The sequence below is a fragment of the Carassius gibelio genome, chromosome A23, assembly GCF_023724105.1.
Source record: "Carassius gibelio isolate Cgi1373 ecotype wild population from Czech Republic chromosome A23, carGib1.2-hapl.c, whole genome shotgun sequence".
Taxonomy (NCBI): domain Eukaryota; kingdom Metazoa; phylum Chordata; class Actinopteri; order Cypriniformes; family Cyprinidae; genus Carassius; species Carassius gibelio.
The window spans coordinates 18,787,794-18,812,793 of record NC_068393.1 but is presented as its reverse complement, the minus strand read 5'-3'; the positions used below and the strand labels follow the sequence as shown (position 1 = coordinate 18,812,793).

At 35.2% G+C, this 25,000-nt stretch overlaps 1 protein-coding gene across 1 annotated transcript in view; it reads left to right on the top strand.

Annotated features, from left to right (window-relative positions):
• LOC127944338 (collagen alpha-1(XXIV) chain) overlaps positions 1 to 25,000 on the top strand; it is a 90,862-nt gene that overhangs the window by 23,569 nt on the left and 42,293 nt on the right. Inside the window, exons 5-17 of the mRNA XM_052540216.1 lie at positions 774 to 827; positions 5,516 to 5,569; positions 6,641 to 6,694; positions 8,407 to 8,451; positions 9,604 to 9,657; positions 10,541 to 10,585; positions 11,870 to 11,923; positions 13,545 to 13,589; positions 18,692 to 18,745; positions 19,157 to 19,201; positions 22,390 to 22,443; positions 22,517 to 22,561; positions 23,834 to 23,887. Of these exons, the coding sequence (XP_052396176.1) occupies positions 774 to 827; positions 5,516 to 5,569; positions 6,641 to 6,694; positions 8,407 to 8,451; positions 9,604 to 9,657; positions 10,541 to 10,585; positions 11,870 to 11,923; positions 13,545 to 13,589; positions 18,692 to 18,745; positions 19,157 to 19,201; positions 22,390 to 22,443; positions 22,517 to 22,561; positions 23,834 to 23,887 (657 nt within the window). The remainder of the gene's footprint in view (positions 1 to 773; positions 828 to 5,515; positions 5,570 to 6,640; positions 6,695 to 8,406; positions 8,452 to 9,603; positions 9,658 to 10,540; positions 10,586 to 11,869; positions 11,924 to 13,544; positions 13,590 to 18,691; positions 18,746 to 19,156; positions 19,202 to 22,389; positions 22,444 to 22,516; positions 22,562 to 23,833; positions 23,888 to 25,000) is intronic.

The following is a 25,000-nucleotide window of genomic DNA, read 5'->3' as shown; positions in this document are numbered from 1 at the left end:
TCATTACATGTTCATTGCAAGTTTGGGTTGTGTTGTGTTTGATTGGATGCACAGCTTTTGACAACAATTATCTTATTTATTCATTATCTTAATATCCATTTTATTAGCATTTTATTATTTAGCATACATTTAGCATGGTTTTTCTCTGCTGAGTCGTGCAGTCATTGAGAAGCACTTTACTACAGTACATTATGCTTTTTGGCAGCAGGAACGCTAATAATCCTGCATTATTTGAGCCAATGCAGATGAATGAAGTTATTTCAGGAAGAGACCGTGATTGTACAGCAAAATGTGATTGGTTATAGCGAGAACATGCTACGATTGGTCAGCGAGTTGTGGGTATTATCTGATTGGCTGGAGTAAGCAGTGTGGGTGGAGTCACACATTTGTGGATCGCCAGCGTCTTGACGCATGAAATGTTTCAAAATCCACAAATGCACAGCGAGCGATTGACAAATGATTGGCAGGCAAAGTTATGTTTGTGACATAAAAAGATATTTGTCAATATGTTTTTTTTTATTTGCAAATTTTATTTATTTGTGAATTTAATTCATGTTTGTAAAACTCTTATGATCTCATTCTATTTATTTGTCAATATGTTTAATATTTGTTAACCTCTTCACATTTAATTGTGGATCATCATCTATTTACTTTGAATTACGCAACAAGTCTATCTCCATTAAAAGGCAACATCATTATAATTTTTTTAAATATTTTTTTAGGTTTTTAATTCACAATAAAATAATTTGACTGTCCACCTTTGTTTCTCTCAGGGTCCTCCTGGTCCTCACGGGAGTCCCGGGCCGCCTGGTTTACCTGGTCTAAAGGTAAGTTCCCGTTTTCAGCTCTCTGTAGATCTCTCTTCCGGCCGGCGCCGGAGGGAATGTTTCCGATGATATCCTGCCACTAGCTACGCTCCTCCTGTTCAAACTCGCCACCTTCTGTAGCTGAATAGTTCTAGTTTCCTAATAAAGCTTTGTTATGGTGTGTGTCAGTCGCTGTGTGTGTGATGCAGAGGCTTCGGAAAGAGCCGTCGGGGAGACACTGACAGTTTGATCTGCTGAAAGACGAGAGGAAAATCTATCTGTGCTACGACATTAACTATGTGTGATTTTGTGTGTGTGTGTGTGTGTGTGTGTGTGTGTGTGTGTGTGTGTGTGTGTGTGTGGAGTAATGTGAAGCAGACCTGGTCGAGCCGAGAGCTGCAGGTTTATTCAGGGCTGTTTAACAGATGGACTCACTTTGGCATCAAATAAATCGACGTCATCGCAGTGATTCCCAGAGCAGCACCTTTATTTACACTTTTTTAAATGTATTTTTATTTATATCTTCAGTTGGCTTTTATTTGTTTATTTATTTAAAATGCTTTTGTCAAGTTTATTAGTTTAAAAATTTTTTTTTTTCATTTAAGTTTTAGGTTTAATTAATGTTTTAAAGCTGCTTTTTTTAAAATATTTAGAATAATTTTTTCCTACTCTCAGTTTTCAAAGTTTCCATTTTATCAGTGGTTCCCAGAGCAGCAGGTTCATTTTTATTAACACTTTTTAATTTACATTTTTTTATTTTATTTTTTATTTAACATTCATAACAAGCTGCTTTAGATCAGTGTTTTTGGTAGCATTGTTATACTATTATAGTTTTTGTTGACATTTATAATAATTTTTTTTATTATATTATATTATATTATATTATATTATATTATAGTAAAAATTAACATTTTAGATTTTTTGTTGTAGGGAAAGTTATTATCATAATTTTTTAATTATGTTGACAGTATTTTAAATATTTTTATTTATAAGTTTTAGTTTTTTAGCTACATTTTTTTTGTACTTTAGTTTAACTAAAGGAAAATAAGAAATGTTACAATGAGTAGTTTTTATTATATTGTATTTTATTTTATTCAATTTATTTTAAGTAATGAAACTGTTATTTGTTATAGTTTTATTTTTAGCTCTAATTGGCCTGATGGAAATGTGATGTTTCTTGTAAAATACGTGACTTGTTAACGGTAGATAGAGTGTGTGTGTGTGTGTGTGTGTGTGTGTGTGTGTGTGTGTGTGTGTGTGTGTGTGTGTGTTGTGTGAGGTCAGACTTGGTCAAACTTGTTGTGATGGTTTTCATAGAGGTAGCTGAAAGGTTGCAGGTTCAAACTCCTCAAAGGTTCATCCGTGACCTTTCACCCCTGTGTCCATGATAAAGATGACAAACACAGCTGGACTGAACCTTTGACTTAACCTGACGTTATGTGAACGCCGTGTGTGTGAAGAGTCAAGAGGCAGGTGTGGGGATTTTCCAGCAGTGGAAAAAAGGTCTGTCATCGTGATGAGTGATGTAGTTATGTCATCAGTTACATCACGAAGTATCCAAAAAAAACTGTGCATGTGTGTAAGGATTTGTTATATATGAGTCAGATTTAGAAATGTCTCTGAAGTGCATTGGTTTTTAAAACTCAGTTCATTATAGAGACTTTCAGACTTTCAGACTTTCAGAAAAGGTAAAGAGTTATGAGAAACTATGAATCATGTCTGATCCGTGTCATGTTCCGCTCTTAAACCAGCCAAAATAACCTGATAACCATCAAAGAAAAATTCATTAATGTTTAATTCAGTAATTAGTGTTTGGTAACTTTATTCAATTTTTCCAGACCGATTCGATTTCGATGATCTCCCCATTAATTGACTACTAACAATTTATACATGTTGATTTACATATCTGAATGAAAAAAACATGAATTCCTTAACATATGTTTATTGCTCTTAAAATTACAAAATAAAAGACTGACTAAGAATGCATTTCTTTGCACTTGTATAGAGATAGCTTTCAATAAAACATTGAAGCCTTGAAAACACATAGCTTACTGAAACAAGCTTACTGAACACATAGGGCCTAGCTTACTGAAAAAAGTTCTTCTTTCAGATGAAAATAACAACTTGATGTCTAGCATTAAATAAAAGAGGTCACCCAAAATACTTGTTTAGAGCAATTGAAAGAATACAGTAACCAATGTAAACTTGAGGGCTTTAAGCTAATATAGAGTTTTGCAAACGTTTTTTAGAGATATAAAAACAGGTCAACGAATCGATGCGCATATTTTGCATCGACATATTTTTTGCATCAACGTCATCGATGACCTCGACGCGTTGTCCCAGCCCTACTGATAAAATCATGTAATATAATAAAAATGTTGTCATCTAATGGCATGATTAAATACAATTTCGTTTTTTAAAAGAATATAAGTTTTCCTAATTTTAAAAGTGTGATTTCTAGACCTGGAAAAGTCGAGTAATTTAATAAACATAATTGATAAGAAGAATATACATTTTTCTCGTTTTTAAAGACTGGTTTCTAGACCTGAAAAAGTCATGTTATAAAAATTTATAAAATATTTAATACATTTTTTAAGTGTTATTTCTACAGTAGACCTAGAAAAGCAAAGTTTTTCCCTTAATAAAACAATCTTTTTACCCAAAATTAACAATGCAGCGTGTCTGACATAAATACAGCAGCAGATTTTAGCAGCGCACGAGATCTCATGATATTGAGGTGAAAAGCGGTCTCGTAAAGTTGAGTTTGTGGTTAAAGCTTTGCATTATATTGTTCAGTCTTTTATTGCATGTGCTGTTTGTTTGGGTTTCACTTGAGAATGCCTATTTTATCAGAGCTGTTCAATAAAAACATGTAATTACTTGGTTTTGATACTTTATTTGAACCAATTATTATTGCCTCATCATTAGTTTATATATAAATAGTCATACTAAAGCTTGTTTTTCACTTACTGTAGGTCTATTTGTATTACTAAAAAAATATCAGATTAGAAAATAATCAGTAGATTACTCGATTACCAAAATAGTTATTAGTTACAGCCCTAGATTAGTTAAAATATTTTATTTATAACAAACTGTATTGCTTTGATTTCTGTGATTAAAAGACAAATATTTTGTCATTTAAAAAAAAAAAATCTTAAAAAGAGTATTAAAATATACTAAAAAATCAGTTTGAATAAGGAAAGCGATATCTTTGCCTTAATATCCTTTGAAATTTTAAAGTTTCCTCAGTCATTGCATGCTTTTGTGCTGCACTTTATTTGTGCCATTTTGTTTTATTCGTTTATTAGAATTTGAAAGATAATGACAATATTGTTTGATTAGTGAGGTCTCTGATTTTAGTCCTTAAAAACCAAAAAACTAGTGCTTGAAAAGTCCTTAAAATTTCCTGGAATTTCATTTTCCAGTGTCTGCACGAACCCTGAATCAAATAATGTAATGCATTTAAATTTTGTTTTTTAAAGAATATACATTTTTCGAGTTAAATTTAGTTTTCTATGCCAAAATCACAAACAACTGGAAAAATCATGGGGCTTTCAAATAGTAGTATTGTAGTAGTATAGTATTTTGAGGACAGTTGTTCTAATAGAAGTGTGAGATTACGTAGGCAGGAGGACTTCATTTCCTCTCTATTTTGCTGTCTAGGAGAAACAAAAGAAATTTGTTGTTTCTTACCAATGTAATCTGAACACTTGACCTTTATATTCAAAGGTGCCAAATACACCAATCTGATTTTCCTATCAAGCTTCAGGACAAAGTGTTCGTCTCTGTCCGTTCAGAGATGACCTGAGTGGGCAGCAGGGTCGTGCGCTGCAGATATCATCACTGGGGGCCGATCTGAGCTCAAACACAGTTGGAGATGATGGAAACTGTGAAGCATCTTATTGTAGCCCACAGATGAGTCATGTGTCTGCTGGGATCCTGAAGAACCAAGAGCCCTAGCGCTTTGTGCTTTATATCCCTTCTTAAGACTTTAGGGATGAGATAGACAGCGAGATGAGATGGTCTTCACATGTTTATCTGCTCTGCTGACGTTTGGTTTTTAGGTTTAAAGTCAGCAGACCATTGCAGGCTTTGCTTTAGTAAAGTGGTATTTCACAGGCATCAGAACTATGCTGTCTTGTTTGACAGCAATTGTGTTTCCATCAAACGATTTGTTTGATTGACATGCTAAATTTAGTCCGTCCCATGAGCCTTTTCTTCCAGTGAACTTCCAGTGACTCCCTTTGCAGTTTAGATGTAATTAAAGAGTATTTTGTGGGACAAAACGCACAATGTTCATCAAAACGAGATTGATGGATGGCTGATTCCTGTTGATCAACACATGACTGATGGCTAATGTGCATGGATTTAATGACTGATAGTGATTACTGGTGCATTGATAGATGGATTAATAAAGTAATGAATGAATGGTTTTAGATATCATCAGTCCATTTATGATCATCTTCACTTCATAATAGATTGAACACTGTATTATTCTGAGGTTTAGTGTGTTTGCATACATGTAGGAAGCAGTTCTTGTCTCTTAAATCTCTCTCCAAATCCACTGTTATCACTTGCGTTAATCTGTCAGCACAGAAGAACTTGGGTTGCTTGTATTTTCTTGAATTTATGGCATGTTTTGACAGCTCGTTTTATTAAATATATGAAATCAAACTGAGTTAACATTGTGCATTTTGTTTATGTCCCAGGGTGCAAAAGGTGATCCTGGACTGTCCCCGGGTCAAGCGCTGATGGGTGATAAGGTAAATGATCCACAAACACGGACTACAACGTCTTTGCTCATAGCGTTACTGGAAATGTCTTTGTATTTACAGCCCTAAAGCCTTAAAATACAACAAACACTCATTGGTTTTCCGGCCTTTAAAGGGATAGTTCACCCAAAAGTGAAAACTGTGTCATAATTTAATTCAAAGTTCTGTCATTAAACTCTAGATGGCGCTGGCAGCTCGAACTCAAACTCATATAATTACATCATTATTCATAAGGCACAGCTGATTGGTTTCTTTTCACATCAGCTGCCAATAAGCTTGCTGCTCCACATTCAAATACTTGGCCAGTGCTCAAACCTCCACCTTCCCCAGCTCCACCTGTATAGATGTGCTTCAGGGTGATTCATTGATATTCATATGGGGTTATTTCATGTATGTTATATTTGCAGTTGCAGTGTTTCTTAAATGCTCACAGCAGCATGTCTGTAGATGTATTGCAGCACCAGTATATCTGATCTTTTCTGCCAAGACCAAACACATTAGCATTGTCATGTATTTTACAATGCTAATCTCTCCAAGATTTGTCCCGACAGGACTCACCTTCATGTTGTTCTGAAGGATTTTCTTGTTCCATGGAACACATACTGTAATCAAAGCAGAATTTCAAAACTGATGTACTATAAAAATAGTTGGGAAATCTTAGCACCAAAAATGACAAAATATCAAAGTGTCAATCAAAACGTGTCTTGTCAGGTTTGGCATCAATGGAGATCATTCACAAGACACACAACAACCATTAATATCAAACTTGGTGGAGAACGCAGGCAAAATTTGACAGTGATGACCTGCTTTTTGGTCATTTGTGGAGCTCAGCATCTCCAATTCCCACTCATTTTGATTCAGCGGAAAGGAGAAGCATACAAATTATACAAAATATGGGTGTTTGGTTGATTTCCCAGTAAGAAAAGCTTTGAAACATGAGGGTGAAGAGTAAATGATGGCAGAACATTTCTTGTGCTTAAACTTCTTCTGTTTTGGTCATCGAGGTATGACCCTCAGATGATGAAGATCAACACTGAGTTTCTTCTCTATTATTATTTTTAGGGTGAAAGAGGGCGGACGGGTCCACAGGGTCCTAGAGGTGAACCAGGTCTAAAGGCAAGTACTTCTCTTCCACCTTACTGCTAAAGAGCCCGTTTCAGCTGAATTATTGGCTGTGAGATGCAGTTTTTCATTCTCCATGCCGGTCATACAGTATCCGTTACCGCCACCACGGCAGAAAGCCCCTCTGAGAAGTAACTGGATTGGGTTACGGACCAGAATAAAGACCCTGTGTGGTGTTTTTTGGGGCAGGCGGAGGTCTGTTCACACTTCTCAAGACGTAACTTTGGTTGGGGACCCGCTGTCACCTGGGAGCCCCCTTAGAACCTGAGACCCCGCAGAGGTCAAAGGTCTTCTTTTAGAGGAAAGGCACTCTGCAGGGTGGAACGCTCCTGATGACATTAGCAGTCCCATGTTACATCTTCAAAAGTGCAACTGGTATAAATTTTAGCTCATCTGATTTAGCTAGAGAATGTGTTTTTCTCATATTTAAGGTCTGGGACTTGAGTTTTGTGAGGGTAGTTTGTTGCGAGAACACTTGCAAATATCATGAGGGGTATTCAGTAGCCCATGTCTTGGTTTGCGAGGTGTAGAGAATCAAAGGCCTTGTAAAGAAAGAGTTGGCCAGAGCTTGTTTCAGGTCAGTCTTTTGCTAACAGTAGCCAAGTGTAACCGGATTTTCATTTGCAATCCCAAGAGCACAGTTGATGTTTGGCTCGGCACAGTTTTTATGTGGCTCAACTCTCAGAAAATGAATGTCCTCCAAGTTAAGTTTTCTTTGGAAATGGAGGCTTTTTGGAAAGAGCTCTTTTCTGTTGCATCGGGGCTTTTAGTTGGTTTTGAAAGGTCAGTTGTCCCAACCCGGTATCCAATCCTACTTCCATAATGTGACCTTTTCAGAATGGGAGTTGACTGTGAAAAGTCCATAGTAGAATTGATAAAATTGTCTCGACTTTCATTTCGTGTTGAACCACCTCACCTCACTCCTACCAAATGCCAGAGTCTTTGATCTTGAGCGTGCTAAACTTAAGCAGTCTGTTTAAATGCTGTTTTTATAGGTCATTAGTATCTGGAGCACTCAGCTTTTGCAGTAAAATGTTTAAAGAGTTCGGGCAGAAACAGTCCTACAGGTCCAGACCAGGTCAGGCATAAATCACAGTGACCTTTGATGCATCATTGTCCTCTCGGCTGCTCCGCAGAATACCTGGAATTTTCCAAATCTAAGGATTGCACTACACTTGAGCCTCTTTGCTCGGTCCGACACACAGCGCCACCTGCTGGCAAACAGCTATCTGTACCTCTATCAAATCAGGCATCTAAATATGAAAATAGTCCATTCTGAGATATATTTGCACAACAGACTTTAGGATTGCATTGCTGTGCTTCAGTAACATTGGCACTGATTGGTTCCAGCACACAAGAAATGTTTCAAGGCAAGGTTTTCTGACCTCCCCTCCCCGTCTCACTGTCGTGACTTGTCTTTCTTTCATGGGCTCGAGTTGGAGCTGTCAGACGGGGAAGGCTTTAAAGGGTTTTGACAGTTCTGGGAAAATTCTTAAGGGCTATTAGTCTTATCTGAGGCCACTGGGACTTAAGGGAAAAAAATCCCCAGAAGTGTGGAAAAGATAGAACATCACATACAAGCCTCTTTGTTTCTCCTTGTTCTTAACATTGTAGGGAAATATGTTTTTTTTTTCTTTTTTTGCATTCTTATTAGCATTCTGTAAAAGAGTCTAGTCATAATCTGCTTTCTTTTTTTTCACCTGCAGGGTCCCAAAGGCTATCCTGGACCAGCAGGTCTGCCCGGAGAACAGGTGAGCGGATGAAACACATGTCTGGATGTTAGCCTGTTTGTTAAAATGTTACCGCTGGTTGGCCATGCAAAAGCTGCTGCCAAAATGCTAGGTGGATAAATGCTAAGTTGTTCTTTAAGTGCATTGCTCTGCAGTGATCTTCTCGGAAAACCCCTATTTTCTGCATCTTTGATCCAGTTTTCTGTATAATTGATGCAGTTAGCAACACCTTTAGATTACAATGTATTACTTTACATTACATAACGTTTTCTTTAAAGTAGCCAAATTACAGTCAAGCTGCCTTTTTGTAAATGGTTTCTACAAGGTGTTTAGAAAAAGTGCTAATGCTATTTAAAATGAATGCAAGCTGAATAGTTTAACAAGTCAATGCAGAATTTATACTAGATTAATTCATTCATGAAGACATGCGAATGACCTAAGGCAAAACTTTAGATATATTTGAAAATATTTCACAGTGGTATCTCTGCTAAACTTAAAAAAAAAAAAAAAAAAATTGCCACCTTATGTTTGTTTAATAAGGCCACATAACTGTTGAGTTTTATAGATTTCTTGTAATTTTGGTTAATTCCCTTAATTTAAGTAGTTCCTGTAGCAACAAAGCAACTGACTGCTACATTTAATGCATGTGTGAAATAGAAAATGTATATTTATTTTGTCAACACCTGTTAGATGGAGCCGAACATCAGTTTTAAGCATCCTGAAGTTGACTGCTAGGTTTTAGCATTATATTTAATCTTTCTTTCATATAATAGCCATCCTGTGGCACATATTTTGCCCGTACAATCTGGTTTAATTCTCTCTCCATCCCTCCCTACATGTTTGACATGGCGTTAAACAGATCTATGAGTTGTACCTTTGTACCTCCTCAATAACGAGTCCGGAAGGTTTGGAACTCAATACATGGAAAGTTTCATTCAGTCACAAAGCTCAGTCTTTATATGCATTCATCTGATGCAAAGATGATCTGCGCTGGAGTCGAACACAGCAGAGACGAGCCGCCGTCTGGACTTCAGCCAGGGTCAGGCCATGGAGAGCCGCTCCGGCCCGTGGATGCTTTGAGAAAGAGATGCCACGGGGAACAAAAGAGGCTCTATTCGTCCGCTGGCAGCCGCTCTCATCTCTCATTCATATTTTTCCTTCTTTTCTCCCCAGGGTTTGCCAGGATTGCCGGGCATATCTGGGGCAACAGGTTACCCTGGCAGGCAGGTGCAGTGACCGAAATCCACTAAAAAACAACTGTGTTACTTCATCTTGTTCCTAAATAATTCAACTAAAAGATATCACCATACTTCACCAACTGATTAATATCAGGACTTTAATACAATTGTTCTAGTTTGCATACATTTACAGGAGTAAAAGTCTTTACTGAGGATATTTTGAAATTGGCCTTTTATCACTCCATAAATCAGAAAATACTGTCAGCAGCCAGAAAAAAAAATGACATTTTACCTTAACTATAAAGATATGGATTGTAATCAAAATCTTCAGACACAAATTAAAAAAGTTCAATAAAATAAACACTTTTCAGATGTTTTCTTTCCAAGATTTTTGCTGTTTTTATCACTCTTCTGAAGAAGATGTCCTTCACTTGTTTTGGCAATGAGGAATTTTGGTCAGATTTGTTTAATGTTCATCCAGTCTCGTTTTATAAGTGACCTTTCGTTCTGTTTTAAATAAGTTTTCTTTGGAATGTTTGACTACACAAAAGAGAACATAAGAAAATATAGCTTCATTCATTTGTGCTTCATGCTAGCTACATTTCACAAGTTGATCTAGACAAGTACATGGAAACTATCCAAACCTCAGTCAAAACTGCATGTCTGTATTCATGGCATGTATCTTCTTAAGGTGTAAGTTCACGATTCGTGAGAGGCAACTGAAAAAACATATATGGTTACATATTGATCAAAATTATTGCTAGGGACAATTTAGTCCTGAGTACAGAGATGAAAACAACCTTAAGTTAATTTTAAGTTAATTAATAAACTTTTATTTAATTAACATTTTGTGTTTTTCTAGCAATTAAGCACATTTATTTCTTTCATTTTGTGTCTTACATGTGAACATGTGTAACGTTGATGTCTTGCAGGGTTTGGCAGGACCGGAGGGAAACCCTGGACCTAAAGGTGTCAATGTACGTACGGCAACCGTCTCATGGTCTCCTGTCAAAAAATAGTGACTGAACTCTTACATCATCTCACTGAGAGCCACAAGAACAGATAACAAAGAGAGAGATAGAGAGAGGATCTCTGGGAAGGTGAAAGGAGAATGAAGAATAGATCAGATCCTTGTATCTGTTGTTGCAGTTGACCTGTACAACAGTGACGAATACAATTATTTTGGGGCAAAAGAGAAGAAACGGGTAGTTGCACCTAAAAGTTGGTGCATACTTCTCAACATGTTGAATGCATTCTCATCTCAATTATAATCTTAAAATAATTCCTTGATGCATGACCTTTTATTTTTAAAGACTTAGATTTTTTGTTTTGTCCCAGTACTCATGAATCAGTGAGCTGTCAAGATGTGACTGCTGCATCTCAGAGATTTTTCAGAAACACAAGTCCTTTCAACATCTGGCAGTGTGCCATGGCACAGGAATGTGCAGAGACAGGAGGAGGGCCGTTTCTTTCATCTCTGACCGATTGTACATGTGATCTCACAATGGCACATATAGCACTCTACAGCAATCAAAAAGACTGGGCTATCGCTCACACGCTCACACGCCACACTGATTGATTTGTGTCGTGTGTGTTAAAGCATGTGGAAAAATGAGGTTATCACACCTGATGCTGACATGAGCATAATGTTCTGTGTGTTGCCAAAGGAAGTAAGCTGCATTATGTGTACATTACTTGTAAATCACTGCGATCGAAAGCAGTCTACAGTTTTAAAATTGACAGATATAATGAGGATGATGATTGAGGCTGTATCTTGTTGTTCAAAGTGAATCTGTTAATACTCTGGTGAGGAAATCAGATCAGTTAGCAAGTCATTCTGAAATCAAAATACAGCGGTCTGAAATCATGTGGCTAAGACAACGCAGTCATTGCATAGGTGGAGATTTTAGGCTCATGGTTTATTAAAAATTCAGTTTTTCTCGTCCAGTAGGTGGCGCTGTCTCTTACCTGCTCTTGTACCATCAGGGCATGGAGGCGAAGACTTGCACCAAATTTCATTCCAATATACCAAAGCATTTCACAGATACAGGCAGCCTTGTGTCATGTTCTTGGCCATTGAATTTATGAATGCATTATGCCTAAATGGTACATCAGAGCACTCTCAACAACTTTTGACCTGCATGGTATCAGGATAATCCGAACACAATTTGGGGACAGAATGATATTGTGTAGGAGGAGTTTGACAAGTGTACTGTAAATGTGGTTTTTATCTATTGGTGATGCGTCTGTTTTTGTACCAGGGCTTCATCGGACCTCCAGGAGTTGCAGGACCACCAGGACTGGAGGGAGAGCGAGTGAGTTCAAATGTGCAGTTATACTTTATTAATTTCATAATAATGCAAATAAGATGCAAGAAACAAGCATATGCTGGTAGCATTAATTTAAGAAACATGCTGTTGATTGCTACAAAAAGTCTTTTGAATCATCGCTCAGTTTGTAAAATGACAGAAGTTTGTTTATAGTAATGCACTTACAATGGATATGTATTGGGCCAGCATGCAGCAATGTAAAAAACGCCTAAAATATGCAACTAGCCTAAATATCACATGTTAACCTGAGACTGGTGTGATACCAGCACCAGATCAAACCTGTTTATGCTGGTCAGATTAGCGGTGTATCAGTGGTACATGCAGCAAACTTCACTCTCAGAAACTACAGTAATACATTTATGCATGTGACAGACACTTTTATCCATTAACATTGTTCATGAATCGAACCCATGTTAGTGGCATTACAAGCATCATGCTCTGCTGTTTGAGCTACTATTATAGTTTTAATAATACATATTATTATAGTTTTCTTTTTAGTCATTTTGTTTTGTGCTTTTTTCATTATTAGTATTATTTTATTTAATTTTTATATATTAACAAATATTTATTGATTGATTGATAGGTTAAGTACTTATAAACTAAATGAAACCTGAAATATTGCCTTTTCAACTACCAGAGTTTTCCATCTAATGTGTACAGTATATTTCATCATTAATGTCAATTATTTATTTCAGTTAAAAAATGTTTTTAATAGTTTTTATTTTATTTGACTATATAAACATTGGGGCTCGAAAGTTTGGGCACCTTTGCAGAATCTGTGAAAATATGAGTAATTTTCTAAAAATAAGAGAGATCATACTAAATGCATGTTATATTTTATTTAGTACTGTCCTGAGTAAGATATTGTACATAAAAGATATTAACATTTAGTCCACAAGACAAAATGCTGAAATTATTAAAATAACCCCACTCAAAAGTTTGTGAACCCTTGGTTCTTAATACTGTGTTCTGTTACCTGATGATCCTCGACTGTCTTTCTGTTTTGTGATGGTTGTGCATGAGTCCCTTGTTTGTTCTGAACAGTTAAACTGAGCTCCAGAGGGAAACAAGATGCATTAAGAGCTGGGGGGTGAAAACTTTTGGAATTTGAAGATCAAGGTAAATTGTACTTAATTTGTGAACCGGGAAACATTAAGTATCTTCTGTTGCTTACGAAGGGCAGAACTAAATGGAAAAAAAATTATATTTCAACAAAATAAGACTAATTTGGCCATCTTCATCGTGTTCAAAAGTTTTCACCCCCCAGCTCTTTTAATTAACAGAGCAAATATGAAGCATTTTTACACAATAATTTATGTTTCTCCTCTTGCCCTACAAACTTCCATTGAAGTTCCAGATGCTGTTTGTATTCAACAGTATTGCTTTAATATCAGCGTAATGGAGGTTTCGTCCAGACATGTCAGCCTGACTAACACACGTGGGCTGTTTAAGCCCAAACATTGTGTAGAGAGTTGCTGTGGTCTGACAGACTCTGGAAAACACACGAGACAAGAGCGTGGAGATGGATGACACCCCCCGGCTCCGTGTGATCAATGTGTGTCAGATCGGATCGGTTAATAACTGCCATCGTCTTGATGTGTTTCAGGGAATTCCGGGTCCTGTGGGAAACAAGGGTCCCAAAGGAAGACAGGTAAATGATCCCTCATTCATAAGCTGTCATCAGGGGATATTATGCAAATGAGAGATGCATATTTAAAACAGATGAAGTTACTTGTGGATGAAGAAAACTCAGGAAAATGAACAAAGAATCAGTTCTTGTCATCTGCTGTCCAGCTGTAAAGCCGACAGCACTGTCCTGGTGGAAGATGTTATGCAACGTATAAAAGTCTACATTAGGACAGAAACATTGCTTTTTTTCCTTAAAGGGGTCGTGAGGGTCATTCTGAGTTATGTGCATGTGGTAGATGTTCTGCAGCATAAAAAGAAATATATACAAGTTATTGTACAAAAGTGATGAATCAGGACACTTTACAATTATCTGCACTGGTCGACATCACAATTACGATTAGCATCAAGAACACATTTTTTTCTTGTGAAGTTTAAGTCAATACTATATAAAATAAGTGTTTTATGTTTTATTTCAGCAGTTTTATGTAAATTTGATGTACTACCATTAAATAATATAATGATAATAATCCTCATGATCATTATGTTGGCTTGGCAACAAGCCAACATACTGTTATGCTATTTAAACTTCTTCTTTTTCTTATTATTATTTTTCTGACACAGAAATTCTAAACGCTACTCCTCCTAGGGCTTTAAAGCCACAAGCCCCAAACTCGGCAGACACCTGCGGGATAGAGCGGTGCTGGTTGCTATATCTTTTCAGAATGATCAGACTTAAAGTTTTTTTTTTAATTAATTTTTAAATGTAAAAACTCATTACCCATAGACTTCCATTGTCTGAGAAAAATCGCGCCCCTACTGGTTGCAATACCCGGAGTTTTGTTTACTTTCACTTTTACATTGGTTAAAAATACAAGTAAATAATACAATTTCCCTCAAACTGACAAGCTAAACCAACATATCTGATTACAGGGGTCAGGGCTTATTAATAATTTATTTCTGGGCAGAGACCAGTCAGACGAGAGGAGAATCACGGCTGGTCAGCTGCTGGAGGCATTGTCTCTTAGAGCTCACAACGAGCGAATTTATTCTTATTTAAGACCTTTTAAAACGGCGATTGCACGCAATCCACACGTTAGAGCACACCAAGAGCTAAATTCAGATGTTTCTGAACTGTTTAAAGTAATAACATGATATATTCGCGGCAGCCAACTGCCCGCGAGCTAGCGATGTATTTCTCTGAACACTTGAAGTCCACAGAGAAATTACAGCCTTTCACATTAAAACACTGCAGCGAAACGGCACAAAACAATTAGAAGAATATATTATACACATGAAAATGAGTGTTTATATGTGCTTGTGAGATTTATCTGTCAGGCTGAACATCGCAGCGATTGCTCAGCGTTGCATAACATGGTAAAGCATGGAGCTACACTGAGACCAAAAGGGTCGCATGCATCACTGATTATTTTTGTACCTACTTATGTGTTATGCTATGATTTAATATGACCATTTATTAAAACAGAAATGTGTATTTTAAGAATACGTTTTATAACGTAAATTATGTCTCTGGCCAAAGAACAGAGAGAAAGACGAGAGAGAAATGAGCGCTTCCAAAAATAATATCACAGCGAATTGCACGAATCCACCCATTAGAACACAACAAGAGCAGAATTCAGGTGTTTTTGAACTGTTTATGTGTGCAAAATGAAATATAATTTGACAGCGTGATACAGCTTATGAATACTTGATGTCTGGGCAGAGAGAAGTCAGAAAGACGAGAGAAGAATCACTGCTGCTCAGCTCAGTCTGTCTCCACGGAGCTCACAACGAGCGAATTCATTCTAATTTAAGACCTTTTAAAACGGCGATTGCACGCAATCCACACGTTAGAACACACCAAGAGCTAAATTCAGATGTTTCTGAACTGTTTAAAGTAATAACATGATATATTCGCGGCAGCCAAATGTCCGCGAGCTGGCGATGTATTTCTCTGAACACTTGAAGTCCACAGAGAATTTACAGCCTTTTGCATTAAAACACTGCAGCGAAACGGCACAAAACAATTAGAATAATATATGATATGGTTTTAAAGTAGTTTTGGCCACTGTCACGCTGGTCTTAGCTGGTTTCTAACTGAATCATCATGCTGAACGTCACAGATGAGCTCGCGATGTATTTCTCTGAACACTTGAAGTACACATTTACAGCCTTTCACATTAAACACTGCAGCGAAACGGCACAAAACAATTAGAAGAATATATTACACATATGAAAATGAGTGTTTATATGTGCTTGTGAGATTTCTCTGTCAGGCTTAACGTCGCAGCAATTGCTCAGCGTTGCATAACATGGTAAAGCAGGGAGCTACACTGAGACCAAAAGGGTCGCATGCATCACTGATTATTTTTTTACCTACTTATGTGTTATGCTATGATTTAATATGACCATTTATTAAAACAGAAATGTGTATTTTAAGAATACGTTTTATAACGTGCTCCGAGCATTCAACACATCAAGTTGGCTTCAGCCCCGCGCTGCGGGAAACTGAACTGAGCAGCTGATGGCGCGTGTGCACGAGAGAGAGCCGCGCGTATCGCGGACAGGGACAGCAACACTGAACAGAGCTGTCGTTCAGGACGTTCACTTCCTCCTGGACCTGAACGAACAAATTCAAATCGCAGTTTAAATAAACAGAAAAAAGAGCGAAAAGCAAAAGAGCTCAATTCAGCAGCGCGGTGTTGTTCAGGGAGCAAGCAGAGACGCGTCTCAAAGTCTTCTTGCTTTTGTACCGACAACAAATACATACAAAATATGTCGAAATACCCGTGTTGGAAAGTGTGTTCGAATAAGTATGTGGTTATGTCTTAAGTGAAAGTAAAGATTTGCAAAAAAAAAATCGGATGTGTATCATCATAATGGATGCGTTTGTCTCTTAAAGGGACCGCGCCTAATTTACTAGCTCTGCTGTCAGAGTCTTTAATGTATGAAAATGAAAGTAAATCACTCACTGCTCTTGACTGAATTACCTTGTAGTACAAGAATTTATCCAAAGTCAATTCAAAAATAAGATAGAATTGTTTTACTAGAGGGTGCAGGCCACTAGTTCATTTATGTAAGTGAGTATGGCAAAATAGTGATCTGTGAAATATTATACCCACTAATTCTTCATACAGTAGGCTACCAGTGAAATTGATTTAAAAAAATAATAATTAAGGACCTGCCCATGTTTTGCTTAAGTGTTTCTTTCTTTAATTGTTAATGCAACCTTTTCACACCACAGACTGAACCAAATTAAGCATTTCTTGCTTGGTAACTGTTCAACAAAGTATTGATAGTTGTGTAAATATTGTCATACTGACAGTCTGAAGTTTTGGTTGATTCCATTACATATCTTTTTATCAAAGTTATCCGAAATTATCAAGATGAATTTGTTCTGAGTTATTGTCATATATTATTACCAGTTTCTAAACTACAGCAAATAAACTGTGATTATGTGAGAAATGTTGAAGGTGTCTGAATACATTTTGGTTTGATTGTGTATTTTATCTTACAGTGAAGACTATGCAGTGCTATTTTACATTAACAAAAACAAACTTAAAAAAAGTAAACATTATGTAAATAGCACAAATAAATAAATAGAATGAACATACAGTACAAATTAAACAATTTTAAACAGTGTGTAACTGCATCATCTATACAAACCATTGTGCTTGGACCCCTTATGATCTCCTTGATTTAAAATGCATTGTTTCAGTAATCTTGTGTGTCGTTGCCCACAACGCAACGGTGGCAGGACTGTGAAATACATACACGAGAAAAATAGGCATGACTTATTTCACATCCAGCTAGACAACCCTGTCATAGCTGTTATCATAGCCCAGGCTTTTTATTAAAAAAAGAAAACAGCAAGGGAGCATGGAAAAAGACTGTTGCAGGTGTATTTTTTTATGGCATTATTATGTGTATTAATTTTGCAGCGGGGCAACTCAATGTTGGGCACACAAGTACTTTGGCTCTTTTGCTCCATGGCCAAGATGGCCAAGCCAACATCAAAGTTAGTTCACTAACTTTTAATTCTAGTTATAATAGTAATCACAATTCTAATAATGCATTTATTAAAAATTAAGTCATCTCTTAAAATATTTTTTTGAATATTTAACATTTAAGTTAAGCTATTTCTACCATTAAATCACATAATAATAATAATAATAATAATAATAAATTAAATAATAATAATAACAATAATTTTTTATTTAATTTAACATCTAAATTCTTAAAATATCATGTTACTTTCTATTATTAAATAATAATTATAATAAATTATTTTATAATTAATTAGTTCATTGTTTGTAATGATTGCATTTTTAAATATTTAATTATAAGGTTCAGCGATTTTATGTACATTTTATTTTCTACCATTAAATCGTATACTAGTACTGCTACTACTAACCTATTAAATAATTAATTATTCTTAAGAACTCTAGTAAATATTTCATATTTAGGTTTAGCAATTCTATGTATACTTTTTCCTATAACTGCATCATAAAAAAAATATAACATATTTTTTAAATATAAATAAAAATTATAATAAAAATAACAAATTAATAATACTAATATTAGTAGTAAAATATAAAAACAAATAATAATAATAATCTTGTAGATTGATTTTCAATAAGAAATCACCTTGGTTGTCCACGATTTTATGTCTAAAGCTTTTAACCAGGGGTGTCAAACATTTAATAAACTGATTCTCAGAGATTCTTCGTGAAGTGAGTCTCCACTTCTTGAAACTCTGGAGAGCAGCTCATTTTGGTCTAATTTTGGGAAGTGTTCCTCCTGAGAAAGCCCTCAAATGTAGGAGGAGCCTGCTAAGATCCCAACACAGATGGTGTGCCAGCTGGGCTCCTGCCCGCCGTGCCGTCTGCAGCAGAATGATTAATCACAGGCATCTCCAGCGCGGATGAAAGCTCGCTGGAAGACGTTCAAAGGCCCCTGGGCTCTCCGAGACACGAGCAAACATACAGACGCTCTCCTGAACTGCAGAACCGCTGCCATTTACAGTAACACACTGATCAGGAAACCGTTAAACAGCTTCACGATGAGGAGGTGTTCAGATGTGTGATCTGACCTCATGGAAAAGCGCCGTGTCTGATGTGTTTGCAGGGTGTTGTTGGTGATGTGGGTGAGCGAGGGCCGCCCGGACCGGATGGGAACGAGGTACGAGTCTCTCTAACATTGATTTAAGTTTAAGTTCATTTCACTGAGAGATCGGATCAAATAGGACTAGATTCATATTTCCGTTTAGGGAAAGCCAAAGAGCACCATACATGGTTTTTGATCAACGTTGTCTTTTGATGTGCATTAAACTGTTAAGACGACAACTTCTAGGGTTTCTGCTAATAACAAGAAGCATCAGATAAAAATAAAGAGTCATGTAGGTTCCTCATTTTATTCATTTCGATGCTTTTTTAAATCCCATTAAAACAGGATATTTTTGCAGGAATGTTACTGTATCAACACCGCTGACAGCTGTAGAGATCTTTGATTTCTTCAGCTCCAGATCAGTGTGTTAGAAACCTAGAGAGCCTCGTGAACTGTGTGTATTGTGAGATTTGGGATGTGTTTCAGGGGCCTGTTGGAGGAACCGGCAGCAGTGGATTCCCAGGCCTGAGAGTGAGTCCTCACACACACACACACACACACACGCACACACACACGCTTACAGCAGGGATTGAGGGCTGCTTTGGTTTCTGTTCACCTGTTCTCTCCTCCATTCTTCAGACAAAAACATTCTCTTCTCAACATTTTTTTCTCAAAACCTGCCATCTTTCAATAGCACACACATATACTGTGTACTTTAATACAGGGTTATTTCATTTAACTAAAAGTTGATTAATATAACATTTTCATTGCTTTAATTTCATTACTTGATTACGTTTATTGTATTTTAGCTGGTTTCCAAAGCCAGTGTTTCTCATTTGCCTTTAGTTGAACTTGAAGTACTAAAATAACTAAAACTAAACTAATATCTGTCTGTCTATAAAACCAAAATAACACACAAACGTATCTCATTTATATAATAATAATTATATGAATAATTCCATTATATGATAATAATTATAAAAATAATACTGTCATGTGACTTATAATATAATGCAATGATTGTGATATTTAATGCACCTTTAGTAAGTTTTAAGGAAGCACCATTTAGTTTAACTTGATTTGCTAATATAAAATAAAATACAATAAAAATGAGCACAGTTGTAATTTAAAGACTATAATAGTATCTGAGTGATGCTGAAATAACACTGGCGGTAAGTAGACTTTCTCAGGTTGTGTAAATCCTCATGGGGCTCAGAGTGTAATTTATTATCCACACTAATTTGTGTCAAATATGTTATTTTGATTCACAATTACAGTGTATTCGTTTTTCTTTATTAACCCCTAGAGAATGGAAGGGAAATGTGACACATGCCGCATAGATGGGGTACATTGTAACATCTGAAACCGGTTAATGTCTTCTGCTAGTTAGTTTTAGAATTTTTGAAAATTTGAAATTTGAATTTTGGCGTACTTTTTTCTCTGTATAGTGTTGATGGGACAGCTAGTGAATGCATGTGAGGAAACATGTAGAGTATGTTACTGTAAAGCCTCTGGTTAGTGCGTGTCCTGCGCTCGTCTGATGTGATGTGCTCGCTGAACTTCATGCTGATGCTGAGTGACTGTGATCCTGGCTGCTCTCCGTCTCTTTCATCTCTCCTGCACGAGCAGAGTTTGGCCAAAAGCAGCCGTTTCTTCGCAGATCTCTGCTCCTGAACTGTTGAGGATTATAATATCCTCTCGGCAGGACTCAACTCTGTACAGTAGCAGAACAAGCTGCTGAAAACCAGAGAAAAACCCAAGAACTGAGTCTGAGTCGGATTCTTGTGCAACGAAAAACAACTAAAGTTATGCAATGTATTATTACTTAGCAGAAGAATAGGTTGTCCTGATTATTAATGTTAATAAATGGGACTGCTTATTTGCAAGTGATTTTACTTCATGCACCGAATCAAATCTTGTGCTGACAAGAACAAAACGGCAAAATCTTTTTAAGATCTTTTAAGTTTTTATTATATATATTTATTTATTTCTTGCATGGCTTTGGGTATGAAAAAAAGCACATTATAATATATATATATATATATATATAGTAGTAGGAATGCCAGCAAATCGGTTTAAACTGGTTTGAGAAGTTTTTTTGCTTGTTTGTTTGTTTGTTTGTTTGTTTGTTTGTTTTTCCGAGCACAAAACAAATCTAATCAAATGGTCTTTTGGAAATTTAATGTCCACATTAAAGGTGCATTAAATCATCACAGTCACAATCTTCACCATCAATATTTATTCATATTAATTATATTGTAATTTAGACACCATTATACTTTTTATGTTATTTTATTTATTTATTTATTTATTTTAAAGCATGTTTCTGTCACTGAATCAAAAATAAAAAAGATAATTGTGACTTTTTTCCTCACAATTTTGTGATATAAATTTGCTCTTGCGGTTTATAAAGTAATAAATGTGAGATATAAACTCATGATAGTGAAAAAAGTCAGAGTTGTGAAATTTAAAGTTATTATTTTCAACAAACAAGCTTTAGTAGTTTCTTAATTTATATTTTTGTATTTAAATTGTATTTATTTTATATTTTATATTAACTTTGATTTATGTTTTTGTCACATTTACAGTACTTTACAGCAGTTTTTCATATGTCTATGTAGTTATAAATTTTTATTCAAGTTTAAGTTCGTTTTTCCTGTTTTACTTCAATTAATGATTTTTTTTTCCCCAAGGTTGCAGCTTTGGTTTTAGTTTTATCATGTAACTAGAATACCCCTGCTAACAGCAGCTTTAAAAGTAGCGCGGCAGGTTCCTGTTGTCTCTTCATCATGTCTCTCTCTACTGAATCAGCTGATGATCACAGAGCTCACGATCAATGAATCTTTCCAAATTAATCTGATTCATTTCTATTATTTATTGACTTTTTACCCATATGAAATCTGATAATAATCAGAAATGTTTGTTGAGCAGTAAATCATCATATTATCATGATTTCTGAAGATCATGTGACACTGAAGACTGGAGGAATGATGCTGAAAATACAGCGGAGCATCACAGAAATACATTACACTTTAACACAGATTCACACTATATTAGTGTTTTTACTGTATTTTTATCAGAGTGTTCCGACCTCAAACTTTCAGCTTATGTTTACATGCTAAGTCTAAAGATCCCAGAATCAGCTTGTGCTGAACCATTATCTCTGAATCTGAATCATTAACCCCTTCTCACTAACTCCAGAAGCTGTGCTTTGTTTTGCGTCTCATGCGTCACATGATTCCCAGTTGGGAGTTCTGTACATGGGATGGTTTTGAACATTCACAGATGGATGTGTTTTCATTAGAATATCAAATGAGTCGTATTTCACCTGCTTCTCTATCTTCTGTCGGTTTTATTACTGTACGTGCAGCAGAGAAAAGAGCTTTTTTATGGACTGTGTGGGATTTATTTGTGATCTGTGGGGCTTTCACAATCCTCTGCCAGCTCCAGATGAGCAGCTTTCCTTCTAAACATGTTTCTACGAGCTAAATAAACAAAGAGAAGTCGCATTACCATGATTCTGCACATGTACTATATATATATATATATATATATATATATATATATATATATATATATATTTTTTTTTTTTTTTTTATTTTTACTTTATATTTTGCAATTTTTCGTCAATTGTAAAGCAGAATATATAAATATTTGGATAATTAGACTTCCATCACTGCACTATTCACTGAACACTGGGTCTCTGTCTCTTCTCTCAGGGGGATCTGGGGCCTGAGGGACCCCGTGGCTTTCCTGGCATTGTGGGACCTCAGGTAACGTCCTGTCACGATGCTCCTCAGTGTTCTGTAATCTGATTGGCTGGACATCTTGTTCTCTCATTGGCAGGGCCTGACCGGAGGGGTGGGGCCTCCTGGAATGAAAGGTGATAAGGTGATTTAAATATTTCTATTATTGCAGCGAACATGTGAACTCATAAGGTTAATGTGTTGGAGATATGGACTAACATGTCTGTACAGATGATCCATTTAGGAAGTGCTCGGCATACACTCGCACTTAGTTTTACTAGAAATATAAGATTTGTTCTTTTCTGAAACTTTCAAGGAACTGCAAATTATTCTGTTTATGTTTCTCATGATCTTATGAAATAAAATAAGGTTTTGTAGATAAATAAACGTGAATCTGGTTTATGAATGTGAGCAGAGCTGGAATCATGGTTATTATAGTTTACTATAACCGAAAAAATTAAGAACAAAACCAGATTTTGTTTTTGCGTGAATTAGAAGTAATATTAGTTTAAATAAAATTAAATATTATATATAAAATATATAAAAATATAAATATTTTAGCTAGTTTCCAAACATTTCTCTTAACTTGGTAAACTAAAATAGTGTATTAAATACTACAATAGTGTACAAAAATAATAAAAAATATATAAAAAATAACAATAACTTAAAAAAAAAGATCAAAACACAACAACAAAATTATAGAAGCTTTAAAATGTAAATTAAAATTAAAATGGAAAATACAAAAATAAAAACTAATTATATATATATATATATATATATATATATATATATATATATATATATATATATATATAATGGTATAAAGGTAAAAACACACACATACTCATAAAATAATAATATTATAATATAATAGTACAATAATAGTACTGTATTAATATATTTAGCAATATAATCAATTACACACACACGCATATGTATATATATGATAAAAAATAACCTCACATTTATTTTATTTCAGCTAGTTGCCTACAAAATTTCTCAATTTTTAACTAGATGTACCAAAGTAACTAAAATTTAAACTGAAATAAAAAATTGAAAAATAAATAAGTATTAATAATAATAATTTCAAAAACTTTAACTAAAATGTAAGTACAAAAATAAAAACGAATTCAAAATACAAAAAAAAACAAAACAGTAAAAGTCTGTCAGTGATACTAAACTTACACTGGCTGGAATCTAGACTATATGAAAATATGAGAGAGTTTTTATTTGTGTCGGATGTTTTCATCGCTACATAATTCCCAGACTCTCATTTGTGTTATTCATCACTGCAGTATTATTCTAACATGTGCAAACTCATGACTGCTGCTGTATATGGACAGTATGAATGCATACATCAGATCAGTTCAGGCATGTTGTGTTCTGTAGTCTATAATTCTGATGCTGTATGATTTAGGGTGAACCTGGATTGAGGGGTGAGCCGGGAGAAACTGGTTATCAGGGTGACAAGGTGAGCGTCAGACTGTTTTCTAACATGAAAAAGCTTTATATGGTCATAAAATAGTATCAGTCTGTCTGTTGAGGGTCTTGGAGACATGTGTACACTGAATGGAAATCTGCTCCAGGAAACTCTAAGATGCACAAAGATGTTTACATCTTTAAGATTTACACATATGAATTGCATATTTAATGTCCATCCATTTGCATTTCACAGTTTTAGCACATACTAATAAACTTTATTACATGCATGTTTGTCAGTCATACATACAATGAAAGAAACAGGTCAGATTTCTGCTCTCAAAAAAAACATGGCATAGTTTATTTTTAACGATTTGCGTCTATTTAAATAATCATATTTATTATTATTTTAGATATTATATATTTTTATATTTGGCATAGTTTATTCTTATTTTATATATTTACGTATTTTATGCTAAAATCAAAATAACTTTTACTTTTAGATTATTTTCGAATATTTTAAATCATTTTTAAAATTCAATTAATCCAACTGCTTAGAATCAGCATAGCTCTGTTGACTGTGAAAACAAAGTTTATTCAGATAAAAAGTATGAAGACAGTTAAAATAGCTGTGAAACAAACTATTCATTTTGTTAAAATGTATGAGACTGAACATTTTGATTTATTAATGATAAATATTTAAAACTGGTTAATGTGTGTTTAAAACACATTCAGTTTATTAGCACTAAATCATGAATCAGACCTGTTTAACTTATGTATGACTGACAAATATAAATCATGTTAAGTTTATTAGTTTGTAGAGGTCGATCGACGTATCGGTTTTGCCGATTAATCGGCACCGATAGTTGATTGCTGGAACATTCTGTTATCGGCAAAAATCCATGGCAATTAATTATTATTATTATTATTACTTTTATTATTATTACTACTACTTTTATGGTTTAGTACTGTTTTATTTTTTAAATAAAGGACTATTTTGGTTTTTGTTCAGTATCCATTAAAAAAAATTATCGGTTAATTAATCGGTATCGGCCAGTATGGTCCAACCTAGCTATCGGTATCGGCAAAATCCACTATCGGTCGACCTCTATTAGCCTGTTTATGTCAAAACTGTAATCCAGATGCATGGAAATGCTATTTGCAA